Genomic DNA, 17,692 nt, shown 5'->3' on the forward strand with positions numbered 1-17,692 from the left:
CACCTCCAGAGGAGTTCTCGTGAAGAAAGAGGCGTAGAGGTTGGGGGGTCGATGCTGCCGCCGCAGGAAAGGAACCTCCTGCAGTGTGCGGCCCGCTACAGCCTAGTCTTGAAAGAGCCAGTGCTTCTCGGACTCCCATTTGCTCCATTCCACTAACGTTTGCAGTTGCGCCGCTTGGTAGTGTAATATCAAATCTGGTAGGCGCAGTCCCCCGTTCTCAGGAGGCAACATCGCCAGGCGAAGTTTCATCCGTGGACGGCACCCGTTCCAGATAAATTGCGCTAATTCAGCTTGGGTCGGACGGATCCACCCCTCTGGGGGTTTCATAGGCATGGCTCGGAACACATAAAGGACCTGCGGTAGGATCGTCATTTTTATCGCTGCCACCTTGCCTAGCCACGACAACGGAAGGTGTCTCCATCTACCCAGTTCTGACCGGATTGTCTGCCGGAGTCTTGTGTAATTAAGGCGAGCCGTGCCCTGTAGGGTAGCCGTCAGTTGGATACCGAGATAGGGGATAGCCTCAGACGCCCATGGGAAAGGAAAGAGCCCCTGTAGGAGCGCTCTTGTCGACGCATCCAGGGAAAGGTAGAGTGCCACTGATTTGCTTAGGTTGACTTTAAATCCTGCCACTTCCGCGAAGGCATCCAGGATGGCCACACAGGCTGGGAGCGACTCCCCGGGAGAGGACAATGACAGCAGAACATCGTCCGCATACAAGCTTATGGTATGTTCGAAGGCCCCCATTTTGATTCCATGGATCTCTGGAGCGAGTCTCACTGCTTGAGCTAGGGGTCCATGTAGAGGGCAAACAACAAGGGCGACAATGGACACCCCGGTCTAGTGCCCCGCTCTATGGAGAAGCGGGCGAAGAGCACCCATTGACGCGGACCGTCGCTGAAGGTCTCGAGTAGCAGTTCAGGATCCAGGTGCGGAATCTTGTTTCCCAATCCAGCCCTTACCAAGACCTGCTCCAGATACGGCCAGTAGACTCCATCAAACGCCTTTTCCGCGTCAATTGCAAGCATCATATATTCCCCTTCCGTACGTGTGGCCTTCTCGATGAGGTGGAGCGCCCTCTTTGTATTGTCTACAGTTTGCCGTTCCGAAATGAACCCGGCCTGATCCGGAACAATTAGTCTCTGCATCAGCGGGGCGAGTCTCGCGGCCAGGATACTTGTGTAAAATTTCAAATCAATGTTAAGTAGTGAGATGGGTTGGTATGCTTCACACCTCGAGTGATCCTTTCCTGGTTTAGGGATCACGGAGATGGTGGCGTCCCGTAGGTCCTCAGAAATCGCGCCCGGGTCCGAGAAAGAGTTAGAGGGTGGTAAGCAGCGGTACTACTTGTGCGCAAAAAGTTTTATAAAAAATGGCTGTGAAGCAGTCAGGCCCCGGGGCCTTTCCCAGCTTGAGCCTGGAAATGGCTAAGATGACTTCCTCGGGTCTGATGTTGCATTCCAGGGCCGCAGCTTGGTCCAGTGAGAGTACCGGGAGCCGGATAGAATCGAGGAATGCTTCGCCTGCTGCGTGATCTAGTGTTGACCCTGCGTATAGGAAGGTATAGAAATCGCCAAAGGCGGCCGCGATCTCACCATCCTCCGTGGCTAGGCTCCCTCCCGGCGTTCTAATTTCTTTCACCATGTGACGTTGCCGTTTCTCTCTGAGCGCTTGTCCCAATAGGCGCCCGCACCTGTCCCCCCCCCCATTTAGTACATGTGGCGCACTCTCAATGCCGCAAATTCCGCCCTGTCTTGGTCTAGCGCGCTCAACTGTTTCCTAACTAATGTTAGTTGCCTCCATATCCTGGGTGCGCATGTCCTCTGGTGCATGCCCTCTAATTCCCGAACCTTCTGTGTCAGCTCGTCCCTTTTCTCTGCCTGCGCCCTATTTTCAGCTGAAGATAAGGCTATGAACTCTCCTCTAAGTTATGCCTTCAATGCTACCCAGTGTGTCGTTGGGGAAGTATCAGAGCTGTTGTTATGTAGCAAATCATTTATCACGTTTATAATTTTCTCGGGCACCTCCTTGCGTTGTAATAGTGTGTCCCTGAGTCGCCAGCATCGAGAGGGTCGTTGCACTGGGGAGGAAAAGGAAAGTCGCCGAATGGGAGCGCGATCAGAAAGAGATGCCACTCGTATATCTACAGTGGATGTCAGCGCCTGGAGGGAAGTAGAGGCCAAAAAATAATCTAATCTGGCGTATGTGCGATGTGCGCTCTAAGTATGTGTAAGCTCTAGTGCCAGGGTGGTAGCTGCGCCAGAGGTCTACCATACCCAGTTCCCCCAAGTCTTGTCAGACCCCCCTCGGACAAGGTCCCAGCCTGTGTAGTGCGCTGCGCCGACCTATCTAACGTGGTGTCTAGCACAAGGTTGAGGTCTCCCCCTATAAGGATGTGCCTATCTTCGGATGCCGCCACTACGCTAAGCGCGTCATGAAATAATTTTTCCTGACCCGCATTGGGGGACATATACTGAGCAAATCGTGAATTTCGACCCCCCCAGAGAGAAGTGATACGATAACAACCTCCCCTTTATCTCCGCTCCCTTGCGTAGCACCCGGCCTCAAAACTTCTGCGCCACTAGGATCGCAACCCCAGCTTTCTTGTTCGGGGCGGATGAAAAGAACTGTTGCGGAAGTTACGTGCCCTCATCCTGGAGCAGTCCTTCTGCAGTAGATGCGTCTCCTGTAGGAGACAAATGTTGCGCATGTTCAAGGCAGGATAATACTGCTCTCCGTTTGATTGGGTTGTTAAGTCCTCTCACGTTCAGGGAGAGGATGCGTACTTCAGTGGGGGCCATAAGTCACCCTCATCCTCGTCAGCTCTGTGTTCTGGGGGCTAGCCCCGGAGCCTGTACCCTTACCCCAACATGGCTCCCACACCGTTTGGAATCTTATCCGGACGCGGCCTACTACATGATCCCGAAAACTCGTGCCAGTGGCTCGTGGTGGACCCCCCAGGACCTGGAACCCCTCCCTCTCCCTCCCGCAAAAAAGTACACCCCAAACTCTACCCTCCTTCCAACCCCAACATCCCCCCCATCCTCCGCCCCCCTCCCTCGCCAACATCCCAGAACTAGGAACTGAAAGATATAGCGACAGAAAAGTACACCATTGTCCATCATCTCTCACAGATGACTGGTCACACCGTTTCATGTGGGAAAGATGGTCCAGTCTCTCATTCGTCTGCCCCCCGAACCCCCCCCCCCCACCCCCGTGGGCCCCCGAAATAGCATCAGAGACCTCGGGATTTGCGGATTTGAAGTGCGTCATCCGCCCGGCTGCTGTGATAAGTCTGCAGATACTGCCTCCACCGCCGCCCTGCGACCATTTACGATCTCCGTCTTCGGGGGCCGCTTGACGCGATGCCGGTTCCTCTGTTGGCGCCATTGAGATGAGGATTCTCCCGCTCCTCCTTGGCGAGATGGCTGCTCGTCCTCCGGCGGCAGATCTACACCCAGCACTTGACAGGCTTCTTTGAGGGAGCGGAGCTGGTAGAGTTTGTTGTTCAACTTAAACACAATCCTGAACGGGTGCCCCCAGCTGTATGGTATAGCCTGCTGTTGGAGATGGCTCGTGACTGGTTTGAAGCAGCGGCGTTTCTGCAGTGTAAGTGCAGACAGATCTTGGAAAAGTGTCGGGGAATGACCGCGAAAGGAGATGGGCTGCTTCTGCCTCGCCTGCTGAAGGATATCCTCCTTAGTGCGGAAATCTTGAACACAGACTAGAATGTCTGCGGGGAAAGTCGACCCAGTACGTTGGGGTCCGACCCTGTGTGCTCTGTCAATCGGGAGTGCTGTATCCTCCGGCCGGCCCAGGATATGATTGAAGAGCTCCCTGGTGAACTTGAAGAGGTCCTTATCCTCATCCGAGTGAGCCACTCCCCGAATGCGCACATTGTGCCGTCTGGAACGGTTTTCCAGATCCTCCAAGTGCGATTGCAGGTCTACCTGTTGATCGTGGAGGCGTATAATTTCCAGTTGTAGTGCCTCAGTTTCAGTGTCTCGGTTATCCTGTTTTGCCTCGAGATCCGCCACCCGTTCCTCCACTCCGTCCAGATCCGATCGCACTGCACGGATCTCAGCAGCAAATTCTTTTTTGAGAGTGTGGATGTCTTCCTGGAGGGACTCGAGGAAGGCCTTTGTAATGGGTTCCGCGCCTTCCGCGTCCAGCGCGCCCCGTTTCGTACTAGCAACTGAAACGTCCTTAGCCGTCGTGGGCGATTGGGCTTTTGCGAACATGTCCTTCATTGTCTTGTCTGTACGGACTTTTGAGCCCTGCGACCTAATAATTGCTTGGCGGCGGGCTCACCTCCTGGAGAGTCACTAGGTCCGGTATCAGAGCGTGTGTAGGCCGCGCTGGCTACCAGACCACGTGTCAACAGCCGTCTCACACCGCACAACAAAATGGCGCCTGACTAGGCCCTCGCCTCGGAGAACCGCGCTGGGGTGTACTACCCTCCGTCGAGGGCCCCTCCTCTAGGATTTCCTCCGGCTCCAATGAGCCCTGTCCGCTCCGGGCAGGGACCGCTTCCTTTCTCGCAGACACCACTCCGGCTTCCTTAGTGGTGGCTGTCGCCCAAGTTCATGTGCAACGACGTAGCCCTCACCGTGTCACCAGGTTCACCAGGTTCAGGGCCTTGCACCCGCGATCACTCCGGAGTATTCCCCTCGGCAGGCCCGCAGCAGCAACAGACGTATCTCCTGTCTGCTGCCTCACGCAACTTTCATGCACGGGCCGGGCCTGCCGCGGACTCAGAAAACTGCGTGGGGGGGCCTCAAAGCACGGGCTCTCTTCCCCAAGTCTCTAGTGTGGTCCCCCCTTCGGCGATCCTGGGCCCTGTCCTGCTTCGCCTCTGGCTAGGTCTCCGTGCTCAGCGCGGGCTTACGCTCACCACCGCTGCACCCACCTCCTCACTCCCGGAGCTCGGCGTGCACCCCCACCAGTCACCACACTCTCACCATGGCGGCGGGTCCGCAGAAGCAATCGGGTTGTGGAACCCCCGATACCTCGCGCCGAAGAAGGCGCGGGTCGCACCCGCCTGGGACTCACCGGGTTAGGTGGGGGGCACGCCCGATCTCAGGCCTCCTGCTCGGCTGCTGTGTCCCCGACTAGTCGCTCCGCCTCCAGCGCCGGCTGTGGGCCCAGGCCGCGCCGCAGGCCGACCGGCGGATCGTCACGCAGGCGGTCCCTGCGGGTCAGAAACAACCCAGCTGGGTCCCCGTGGTATAGGGACACCGGGCGGGCTAATGGGGTCGCTGAGAGGGGGGCTCCGTAAGGCCGGAGCCCGTGCTGTAGAAGGCCGACGGCAGGAGCTCCGAAAAGTGCGTCTTCCTACGCCGCCATCTTGGCCACGCCCCGCAGGATTTATTTTAGAAAGCATTTGGAATAGAGTGGCAAAGTGAACAAGGGACTCACGTCTGAGCATACCCTGCCACACTTTGCCACTGGATTCAAGCAAGCCGGGCTGAAGATGGCTGGAATGCCAGAAACCGGTCCTCGGAAGCTTGTTATCGGTCCAGGGAAGACATGGCTTGGCAGTTTAGGCTGGACTGTTCCCATGAGGCACAGGGTCAGACTGATTTGCATATAGCCATGTCTGAACTGGGGTGGCAGAGTGGGCTAAAGAACGGTGATGGATTAAACCCAGATCTTTTGACTGGGTGTGAGTGTTTGATTGATTCAGATGCTCCGTCCATCACCATCCCCTTTTGTATCAAAGGGGAAAAAGGCATTGCAATTGTCGAAAAAACCTAAGGCAAAAATGTCTTCCGAAAAACAAGCAATCCTGGCCCTAAGTGCTTGCAAATAAAAAATACTATGACAAAGGTTGCATGGCTGGAGAAAATGGGCAAAAAAGAGCACGATCAGCTACCTGCAAAGAAAGTCAAACCTAAGCGCTGAAAACAAATTTGTACAAGTCTGTTTTATAGGAGCACACAAGCTAGGCGTTGACACTCCGGGGAGGAGAAGAATAGGACCAGTCAGGTGCTGGGAAGTGTACAGAACCCCAAACTTACCAGCGCTGTGCAGCAGGCGGCCCAATTCTGGCTCTTGAAACAGCAGATATTTTCCTCTGAGACTCTGCAAAAGAACCAAAATAAAGGATTATGAAACTCCCCAGAAGTGTACAGAACCACAAACTTGCCAGCTAGGAAGTGTGAGTGTGACCCCCCCCCCCCCCCCAACAGTAAACATACAAAAAAAATAATGATCCCGTGCCCCATGTGCGGCGGGCCCCCAAAGAATGTCGTATGAGGAGAAATAAGGAAGCAGGTTCGATTCTTGCAGCACCTTCTCTGCCCTACATCGACCTGTCCAGGTCATTCCCTTTTGGGGGGCTGATCTACCTCAATAGTGTGAATATCCTATTTACAATGCCTGTCTCTTTAAATTCTGTGTCCATTTTTTGTGATTTGGGATCAGAGGTGTTCACCTCTGCTAACCCAGGACAACCCCCAGCTTACCCACAACGTGAGTTATCCCACCATGACCAACAGGGTCAGGGGGTCTTGCTTACTATTTGACATGGGTTCAGACATCCATGACAAGAACCGTACAGCCATAAATGCTAATGGGGGAGAGACTGGGCCCAGGTCCACCAGGTATTAATGCAACTTTTCAGCAGTACAGTTACTTAACAGATGTTCTTTCTTAAATGATAGATGAATCTCATCATAAACTTGCACCTGACTTCCCTTTAACCAGCCACCGATTGTTTCACTGAAAATTCTACAAAGTCAACCCAGGACTTTTCTAGGTTTTCAGAGTCCCAATGCAATGCTATGCCGTTCGTAATGTAGAAATAAGATCGTCCTTAATGCAAGCACTAATGTGGATCGTAAAGAAAGTAATCATGCAGTCCGTATTGCAAGTACTAATGCAGTTCGTAAAAGCAAGTAATAATGCAGTTCGTAGTGCACGTACAAATGCGGATCGTAAAAACAATTTGGCACCTATCACGGTGCTCGTGAAGGTCTCTATGCCACTCCTGACTGACTCGCAGTCAGCGATTGCCAAAATATGCCCCAATCCTGTTACGAAGGAAACCAAGTGCAGCTCCCCAATCCGACCCCGGTACTGCCACTCCTCGGTGAGTACGGGCTGCGATAGTGACTTGAGCGGAGACTCGTGCTGCGTATATGGGAAAGGCCGAGAGCGGTCTCTCGTTGCACGCACTCCGCCAGAGGTAGCTACACACGCTCGCTGAGCGTTACCTGGGGGGGTGCAGTTTCTCTCTCCTCTCCTAGCAGCTTGGGGGTCGCGCTGCCTGGCTTTGGGTTGGTGGCGGCTGCTCCTCGCAGTGAGAGTTGGGCTACCAGGCAACGGCCTTACAGCTGATCAGCTCCCGGCACGACTCTGTTGATCTGGGGCAAAGGACCTCGGACCCACAATGGTGAAGTTTCACAGGTCTCTTCTTGGCAAAAGCAGGCTCGGGCCGGCCGCGGTGATTTCTCACGGCTCCCCCTTGGGACTACGGTCCGGGCTGATACCGATACCAATCACAGCACTTCTGGTCACGCTGTTGATCGAAGCAGAGTGCAAGACTGCTCCGGGGCACACTGTCACGGCAATTCTCACAACGATCTCAGACTGCTAAAAGCACACGCCCACACCGTCGCTGAGACACACTTGGAAACTTTTATGTTCCTGAGTTTCCACAACAGGAAGCCAGCTCCTCTCAGGCCATTGGAGACAAGTTATTTCAGGACTTAGCAAAGTCCTTTCAAGCATGGGGACACAGCAGGCAGCAAAGCCCCTTGTCCTCTGCTTAGTCAAATCCGCAAACTGCTGGTCAGCCCCAGAACACACAGCAAGGGCAGTCCTTCTCTTCAGCTGTTCTTCCTTGGCAGAGGTTCCTCTTGATAACAAAGTAGTTTCAATCCTTTTTCAGGCTAGAGTTCAGTCTTGAGTTCATAGGTTTCGGCTCTCACAGTTATACTCTTAAATGCCTTTGAAGTCTTTGTGTTCAGGGGGCTCTGAGCCCGGTTCAAACCAGACCTATGTGTCTTCCTGCCAGTGCACACTCTCTTCCTTTGATAGTGCGGGTCTGGTCCCCATATGCTCCGCAGGAGTCGGAGTCATCCTTTGTTGGCAGCAACACAGCCCTCTTCACATCCAGGGGGCTACTCCTCTCCCAAACCCCCCCCTCACCCCATCAAATGCAGGCCAGCCTGTTGCGGTCTCACCTACTCCTCCCTGGTGTTAGGACACTCCCCAGACCCGGTCACATCCAAACCCAGACAGTCAATACACAACCAGGCAGAGGCACACAGGATGGTTTAAGACCAGAAACCAGCCACTTATAAAAGCGCGCAAAAAGATGCGCTATTGAATTCTGAGTTCAGGCACACAAAACTCCATCTTATGCCTATGGGAAGATATGCTGGAAACATGTGACACAGCATTCCCCATTCTGTCCTCTGGGCAAGATGGCCTTGCAACAGTGAAAAACGAATTTGGCAGTATTTCACTGTCAGGACATGCTACACACCTCTACATGTCCTACCTTTCACATACACTGCACCCTGCCCAGGGGGGATACCTTGGGCCTACTATAGGGTGTCTGCTGTGCATAAACAGTGATGGGTAAGGCCTGGCCAGTGGGGGCCCTTGCCAGGACAACAAGGCAGTTAACTGTGCGCAGGCACTGAAGTGGCAGGCCTGAGATCATTTTAGGGCTACTTGTGTGGGTGGCACAATTAGTACTGCAGGTCCATTGGTAGCATTTACATTACCAGCCTTTGCACACATAGTGCACTTTACTAGGGACTTTACTAGTAAGACAAACCTACCAATTATGGACAACCAATTACCATAACCCTTTATACAGGAAGCTCTTGCAATTTGACCCTGATCAGCAGTGGCAAAGTGCCCTAAGCATCTAAGCCAGCAAAACGAAATCCATCACAGCATCAAAAATAGAAGTAGAGGCAAAAAGTCAGGGGTAACAACACCAAGAAATGCCAGGTCTAACAGATCTCATCATTGCCTCTCGAGACAGCACTCACTACCCAAAGCCTTTCCACATTGCGCAGGGAGCCTTAAAGGGGGTGGGGGTTCAGTTGACGTATTTCACTCGAGACAGCACTCACTACCCAAAATCATTCCACATGCCGCAGGGATACTTTTGGAGGGGGGGGGGGGGGTAGGAGGAGGAAGAAGTACTGAGGATATACGCCACAACTGGGACCTGGTCATTCTTTTTGCTCACAATGACCATGGAGGGTGTGCTATACAGATCTTTGACACCTGTTTGCAGCCACTCGTCATCTTCCACTCAGAGTAAGCTTAAAGGCCATCCAGTAATTTTAAAGTCTATTGTTGGATGATGTGAATGGGTACAACACGAATTTCCAGTAATCCGCCTTGTCAATTAAGTAGAAGGAAATTGTGAATTTTGTTGGTATTTTATGCCTCTGTGACCAGAGCTGTCCATTTGTGAGGGGAAAGTAATGGGTTAGGGGAAGAGTAGGGGGCTGTTCTACTCAGATGCCACTGTTGGTTGAGACAGAGTTACCACTGTATGTTTTTCTACAAAAAGCTTAATATAAAGTTTTTTAAAAAAGCAACAAAATTGGAAGGAGCTATGAAAACAGTACTGATCAAACTTAACTTTTATGAAAATAAATGATTCTCGTATCTGACTCCTCTTTCAAAATAATAAAGAAATTCACAGATGTGTACTGTTCAGCTCTTAGCTGGCACAATATGCAGAACCCTGACAGAAGGGTGGCACTATAACCTAGGCATGTAAATAAGGTATATAAGTATTTGTGTGGAAATGTTCTTACTTTGTTTCTATATTGTCCCTCTTGTGGTACTCATTTTGTGTCTAATGCAGCATTAAGCAATGCTAACATTTCTTGCACTCTGATGTACTATTTATTTTTTCTTTCCGTAGTGGGTACACATACACACGTTCTGATTTTGGCACTGAGTTGGATATGGATCTTGAAGATGATCAAGAAGAAATTGATGACAATTACGATGATGAGAGAAACATTGAGGAAGACCGGTTAGTGAAACTACACACACGTTTCCACTTGTAAATGATGTGGCATCCTGCAATAAAGTCAGGGTTGTTTAGGTTCGCAAAGAGGCAAAACCATTTAAGGTAGATCTATTATATAAGATTTCTGTTGTCTGGCTGTGAACATGTAACTTGGGTGGTGTCGTGGAATCTATCTACACTTGTACAAGGGCTAAATTCCTCATCAGAGAAACGGTTGCTACTTGCCTAGTGATTCCCTATAATGTTGAATACCAGAGCTATTGTACTCCCTTTTCCTGGGTTGGCTAATAAAGCTACCATTAACTTGTCCGTATTCTACATTTTGCATTTAGTATTCTTACAAAGATTGCACCTCTTTTCCCTGCTATTACTTCCCATCTGAGCGTTGTATCAAGATGCATGTAGATTCATCTGCAGTTTCCATTGGCATATTACTTAACTTGAAATTACCCATCGAGATTTGCCAGTATCGACTTGCCTTCTGCTTTGAAAATTGTGGCTTATAAAAACCCCTATGACCTAGCACTCTGCACCAGATAGACTTTTAGCCACAGATTCCTCACCTTTTCAATATTTCCCAGGCATTAGAGTGGATTCAGAAACTTTTTTGTAGTGGCTTTGCATGTAGGGAGGTGGTGCTAAGCAGCTCTGCAGTGATGCCATTCAGATCAGGAAATGTGTGCATCCTATATGGGTGCCACTCCGGTGCATTGACGGCAGCTCCGTTCTTTCTATCCCACCAGAAGCAGATCCGGTGCTTCCTCTCATGTCGCTCAAGACACTTACCTTGATTTCCCAAACAACCCCCCTCCCCCAATTTTTCTTCAGTGTTTCAAACACTGTTTGGACTGTCGCTGTCACAAACGTGATGGATCCCCAACAGGTAGCCTGTGGTGCCTGGGGTCAGGCCATGACTTCCAAGACCTGTGCGTTGCTGTCCTGAAGACCATCAGGGAATGCGAAGCGAAACTTTACGTGGCCAGCCATCAAATCTGTTTCAAGTCCTGCTCCGCGCTGAAGGTTAAATGCTGGTCCATTCATGGAGTCAACTGCGCTGCTCCAGAAGTCCGCCTTCGTCGCACTCCCAGTCTTTAGGTGAGCACAAGAAGTTGAATGCGGGGCTCCACTCCCTAACACCACTCTTTCACCTGAGCAAGCAAGTTGGCAGCACCACCTGTCTCAGGATATCAACACAGAATATCCCAAGGATGATGATTCATATAATTCTGCACCAAATAATACATCGGACATCCCGGATCCTCAGTACTACCCAACAAAACCTTCCCCTACAGAGGATAGTATTGGTTTTAACCATTTATTAAACAGAGCTGCACTTTACCATGGGGTTCCTATGCACTCTGATGCCATTGAAGAGGATGTTTTGTTAGTCACGAAGGTCTACCCAAATATTACCAATGATCAAGGGGGTCATTAAACATGCTCCAGAGATTTTTAAAGATCCAATACGTTGTAGGATGCTAAACCCTAGAATAGAGAAAGTATAGGCCAGCACCAGGTGATCCAGTATACATTAGGGGTCATCTGCCATTAGACTCCTTGGTAGTGTCAAATGCACGAAAAAGGGCCAATTCTCAAACTTCTGGGGATACACCCCCGCCTGACAAAGAGTCCAATATAATTGATGTGTCAGGGAAGCGGATTGCTGCACAAGCAACAAACATATGGCGCATAGCAAACACACAGGCTTTACTATCACGCTACAACAGGGCTCAATGCGATGAACTAGAAAAGTTAATGGAGCACTTACCAGATCAACACAAGGATCTGGCAGCAGAACTTTTACAAGAAGGCAAATTAATATCTAATGCCTCAATTAAATGCGCACTAGATGTAGCTGGCACAGCATCCAGAGCAGTGAGCACTAGTGTTATTCTCAGGCGTCACGCTTGGTTAAGCATCTCGGGTTTTAAGCCAGAGGTACAAACTTCCATTCTAAACCAACTCTTTAATCAGAACCAATTGTTCGTGCCGGAAGTAGATAATAAGTTAGAAAAGATGAAAAAAAGACACAGACACCGCTAAGTCTATGGGGGCATTACAATCCACCCAAACTAGAGGTTCTTTTCGACGCTCCTCTTATAGAGGAGGCTCCAAGCAGACCGGCACAAACACATCATCTTTTAAAACACACACACAGACCTCCTCTAATAAAAGATATTTTAGAGGAAGACAAATTATCCAACATGGCTACTGCCTAGAACTCGCAGCACCACCCTCAACCCTCCCCCCCCCCCCCCCCCCCCCCCCACCTCCCTCCCCAAACGTACCACCCAGGCAGCGTCCAATGTCTGCAGAACACACAACTCTGCTTCAACAGGAAGTTCTAGCACTTCTACAGAAAGATGCTATTCAAGTAGTTCCGGTAGAGGAACAAGGAACAGGAGTTTACTCCCTGTATTTCCTAATTCCAAAAAAGAACAGGACATTAAGACAAATTCTCGACCTCAGGCCCCTCAATCACTACATAAATCAGATCATTTTCACATGATCACTTTACAACAGGTACTCCCATTACTACAACAGGGAGATTTTCTGTCCACTCTAGACCTAAAGGACGCTTACTTTCACATTCCAATACATCCTGCACACAGGAAGTACTTGAGGTTTGTCATACAAAGACAACACTATCAGTTCAAAGTCCTTCCATTCGGGATCACAACAGCACCACGAGTGTTTACAAAGTGCTTAGCAGTAGTGGCAGCACATCTCAGAAGACAACAAATACATGTCTTAACCTACCTCGACGATTGGCTCATAAAAGCAAGATCGTACAACCAGTGTGCACAACACACAAAACAAACAATTCAAACACTGCACAACTTAGGGTTTACTATACACTACACCAAGTCGCACCTAGAGCCTTCGCACGTTCATCAATATCTAGGAGCTACTATAAACACATCAGTAGCTCTAGCGTATCCCAGTCAAGCCAGGATTCAAAGTATTCAAAACTTAGTCTCCCTTTTTCAATGCCAGCACTCTCTACAAGCCAGAGTGTTCATGAAACTAATAGGCATGATGGCGTCTTGCATCTTTATAGTTCCTCACGCAAGACTGCAAATGCGCCCACTACAAGAATGTCTAGCACAACAGTGGAGTCATGCTCAAGGTCAGCTCACAGACCTGGTGTTGGTAAACAGCCGTACATATCGCTCTCTGCAATGGTGGAACACCAAAAACTTGACAACGGGACGGCCGTTCCTAGATCCAGTTCCACAGATAGTGCTCACAACAGATGCGTCCCTCACAGGAAGGGGAGCCCATCTCTTGCATTATACCACACAAGGTCAGTGGAACAATCAACAGAAACCGTTCCACATCAACCATTTAGAGCTGCTAGCAATTTCTCCTAGCTCTCAAGACTTTTCAAGTACAAATACAAAACAAAGCTGTCCTAGTACGGACGGACAATATGACAGCCATGTATCATGTACAAAAACAGGGGGGGGACACACTTTCTGCAACTTGCACAGAATATTTGGAGATGGGCCATCCCTCAAAACATACATCTGACAGTAGAACACCTTCCAGGGATCCACAACCAGATAGCAGAACTGTTAAGTCGCCAGTCCCAACAGATTTACGAATGGGAGTTGCATCCACAAGTTCTTCAACCATTCTTTCAAATGTGGGGGCATCCACAAATAGACCTGTTTGCCACCTACGAGAACAAAATGCCTAACCTTCGCCGCCAGGTTTCCACACCCACGGTCGGAGGGGAATGCAATATGGAAGAACTGGTCAGGCAGATTTGCGTACGCTTTTCCGCCTCTCCCACTCATTCCACTAGTAGTACGCAAGCTCAGACAGCAGTCTCTCAAACTAATGTGGCCTCCACATGGGCACGCTACTAGATCTCTCATTGGTTTACATCAGAAATTACGGCTCACGCCATCCCTCTTAACACAGAACCATGGAGAAATAAGGCACCCAGAACCAAGCCAACTGAATTTGGCGATCTGGCTCCTGAAGTCCTAGAGTTTGGTTACTTAAACTTACCACCGGACTGTATGAATATAATTAAAGAAGCTAGAAGACCCACTACCAGAGCATGCTATGCTGCTAAGTGGAAACAATTTGCAATATACTGTAACAACAATCACATTGATCCTTTGGATGTTTCCAAAATATCATTTGCTACCTTCTTCATTTACAAAGGTCCAATTTGGATTATTCTTCCATACGCCTGCATTTAGCAGCAATTGCAGCGTTTTTATAAAATAGACAACATCTATCTCTCTTTAGAGTACCTGCAATAAAGGCATTTATGGAAGGATTAAAAAGAATAATCCCACCTAGGTAACCACCTGCTCCAGTATTCAACCTAAATGTGATCCTTACAAGACTCATGGGACCCCCTTTTGAGCCGTTGCATAAGTGTGACCTGCAATTTCTAACATGGAAAACTGCTTTCCTTGTTGCCATCACCTCTCTCAGAATAGTTAGTGAAATACAAGCATTCACATTTTTCAAATACATCCTAACAAAGTGGTTCTTAGACCCAATCCTAGATTCCTACCAAAAGTGATTACTCCTTTTCACCTAAACCAATCAGTAGAGTTACCAGTGTTTTTTCAAAAACCGGACTCTGTTGCGGAAAGAGCTTTACACACTTTAGATGTTAGAAGGGCTCTACTATATTACACAGACAGGACTAAATCCTTCAGGAAGCCAAAACAACTATTTGAATCTTTCTCTCCCCCACACAAAGGCAATCCCATCTCTAAAGTGTATTCAAATATGCTATCACAAAGCTAAACGTACACTAACCGTTCCTCCTAGAGCACACTCCACTAGCAAACTAGGAGCCTCTATGGCTTTCTTATGAAACATACTACTAGAGGACATATGCAAGGCAGCAACATGGTCTACAATACACACCTTCACTAAACACTATTGTGTTAATGTTCAAGCCAAGCAGCAAGCTGCAGTAGGCCAAGCTGTTCTTAAAACACTATTCAGGAAAGGTACGAAGATGGTGGCCGGGGCGGACGTGTAGCCGCGGGGCTCCTCGCCCCGATCCCCTGTAACCCCCACGATAGCCCCCTGAAAATAGCTGAATTGGCCCCCCACGCACTGCACAACTCGGAGTGGACCCGGAGCCCCGGTGTGTGACCCCACGGAGCCGCGGCTACCCGTGCCCGCCGCCACCGCTGACTGGCGGGAAGGTGCCGAGAAACGGACCCTGCGCTGGCGGGGCCTGCCGCGGCCCTGTAATTGCCTGGAACTCACTGCGGTGCAGCATCGGCGAATCGGGGGCCGACCCGCAGCGTGGGGTGCCTCCCAGGACGCAGGGGAACCGCCTGAAGTGAGGACCCGCCTCGCGGCTGGAGTGCGCCGGAGCCCGGGTGGTCCCCAAACATAGCCTACGCGAGCCCCGGAGCCGGCGGTAAAGGAGTGCACAGATCCCGCACTCCGCCGCCCGGGCTGCCGACGGAGAGCCACACTTGGAGCCGGCGCGGGTCCACTGTCCTCTGGGCCTGTGCTGTGGAGCGGAGGACGCTGCGGCCGGCGCCGGCCTGCCCGAGGCGGACTGCGGCCAGGGTGCGCTACACGCCGGGCCCCGGCTTGGGCCTACTTGGGCCTACGTGGCAGAAAGGGACAGTTGGCGCGCAGACGCTAGAAGCCCACCAAGCACGAAAGACGATCCCCGTCTCCAGAGAAGCCCCCTTGCGGCACACATCGCCCTACATTAGGCCCCAGACAATAGCGCCTTAGCTCAGGCCCCGGCCTGAGCTTAAGGACTGCAACTGCGAGCTCGACGGAGGCCGGGAATGATGGTCCAGCTTCGGGGTGGCTGCTGAGCACACTCTGGGTCTGCCCCGGCCTGTGGATTCGGGCCTCCCACCCCATCGTGAGGGACCTTGGAGTGGCACCTGCACCCCGTAGGTAGAGTGGACGATCCGGAACACGGCAACACTTGAGGTGAGGAGTTGGGGGTACTCGGGGGGGGGGGAGGGGGGGCCCTGGTGATCGCGCCCCCAGTGAGAGGAGAGCTGGTGTCTGTCCACGGCCGGATCCCCCTCCGGACCCACTAATAACTGCCTATAGCGCCCGAGTGGGTGAGAGCTGAGCTTCGAATACGCCTTGGGCGCGTGCTGAGGGTCCTGTGGATCACCCGGACAGTGGTGTATTGCCCTTGTCTGCGCTGCCCCCTGCCATTCGGGGGGCGCAAAACGAGCCTCCGGCGGGGGTAGGACACACTCAACACTCGCACACATCTCAAAGCTCAACGTCAGGGCGATCAAGAGACTAGAACTGCAGGCCCAAATCTGACGCTGTACTTCAACTCCACTGGGACATAGGCTGTTCTTCTTACCAGCTCACAATGTCGAATACCAACCGTAGAGGGGGCCGGACGATTACTGAACTCCTTATGAAAAATTCCTCTAAAACTGAGAAATCCCAAGCGTCCACATCACCAACGACTCAGACAGCCACCCCGACCAAGGAGGCAGAAGATGCCCCTATCACAAAGTCCTTTCTGGAAACCCTCTTCAACACGTTGCGTGAAGACTTTCAGACTCTAAAGCAAGAACTGGTTAGTGAACAAAAGGAACTGCGCCGGGACCTGGATGGTTTAGGGGAAAGAGTGGTGGCGGTGGAGGAATCTAATCATGCGCGCTGTGAAGACTTGGTGCACCTCCAGCAAGAAGTTATCCGCCTTCAAGAGCAACAGGTGAGCCTCCAGGCTCACGCGGAGGACCTCGAGAACCGATCTCGGCGGAACAATATACAGGTTCGGGGAGTGTCATTGAAAGCGGAGGGGAATAGCGTCACGGAATATCTCCAAGACCTCTTCCGAGCGGTCCTCAACGAACCTGCTGACTTCCCCATTCGCATCGACCGAGCACACCGAGTGGGACTGCCCCGCCGGGCTCCTGCCCCACCGCCGGACATCTTGGCGTTCCTCCCGGACTTTCCCCTGAAAGAGAGGGATACTGAGGGACGCGCGTCGGGCGCAGCCCATCCGCTTCCGAGACAGCCCCATTGAACTCTTTCAAGATCTCTCAGCTATCACTCTTCAGAAGCGCAGGGACTTCAGGATCGTCACCACGTTCCTAAGAGACAAAGGAGTGCCATACTCCTGGGGTCACCCGTTTCGCCTGATCTTCAAATGGGAGGGTACCCTGCACCAACTCCGTTCACTTCAGGACACCTGCGCCCTGCTAGGCCTCGAGCTTCCCGACGACACCTCAGACGGGGACTCCACTCCGGGGTTCTCGCAAGCAGCCCGGAGCCAGCCATCTGAAGGAGGCTGGCAACAAGTGAAGAGACGCGCACGCCCAAAAACCGCCTCCGCCCGGACCCGGGGACGATTGCCAAGGACAAAGCCGCAGTCATCGAAGAGGTCGTTAAGGACACTACCACTAAATCCTAAGTGTGTCTCGGACAGGGGGCCACGCTTAACGCACTCTCTCTGAGTGGGGGGGAGGGGCGGGGGGCTGCATGGGTTGCCACTGCCACAGTCTCCTTTACTTCTCCAACCCTGAACCGACTCTGGATAGGCCTGGGACTATGATTTTGGGTTGGGATCCACAAGTTGGGGTTAGGGTGGGAAAGGGAGGGAAACATTGTTGGATGGGAGGGACAGGGTTGACTCCGGGCAAGAGGGAGGACAGACAGTTTGAGGGTTGTTTGGGATCGGGTTGGGGT

The 17,692-nt window shown here is 51.5% G+C and overlaps 1 protein-coding gene across 1 annotated transcript in view; it reads left to right on the forward strand.

Moving 5' to 3' along the window:
* MAF1 (MAF1 negative regulator of RNA polymerase III) overlaps positions 1-17,692 on the forward strand; it is a 125,479-nt gene that overhangs the window by 92,012 nt on the left and 15,775 nt on the right. Inside the window, exon 7 of the mRNA XM_086966429.1 lies at positions 9,905-10,018. Within this exon, the coding sequence (XP_086822555.1) occupies positions 9,905-10,018 (114 nt within the window). The remainder of the gene's footprint in view (positions 1-9,904; positions 10,019-17,692) is intronic.

The sequence above is a fragment of the Lissotriton vulgaris genome, chromosome 4_1 (genome assembly GCF_964263255.1).
Source record: "Lissotriton vulgaris chromosome 4_1, aLisVul1.2, whole genome shotgun sequence".
In the NCBI taxonomy this organism is placed as follows: domain Eukaryota; kingdom Metazoa; phylum Chordata; class Amphibia; order Caudata; family Salamandridae; genus Lissotriton; species Lissotriton vulgaris.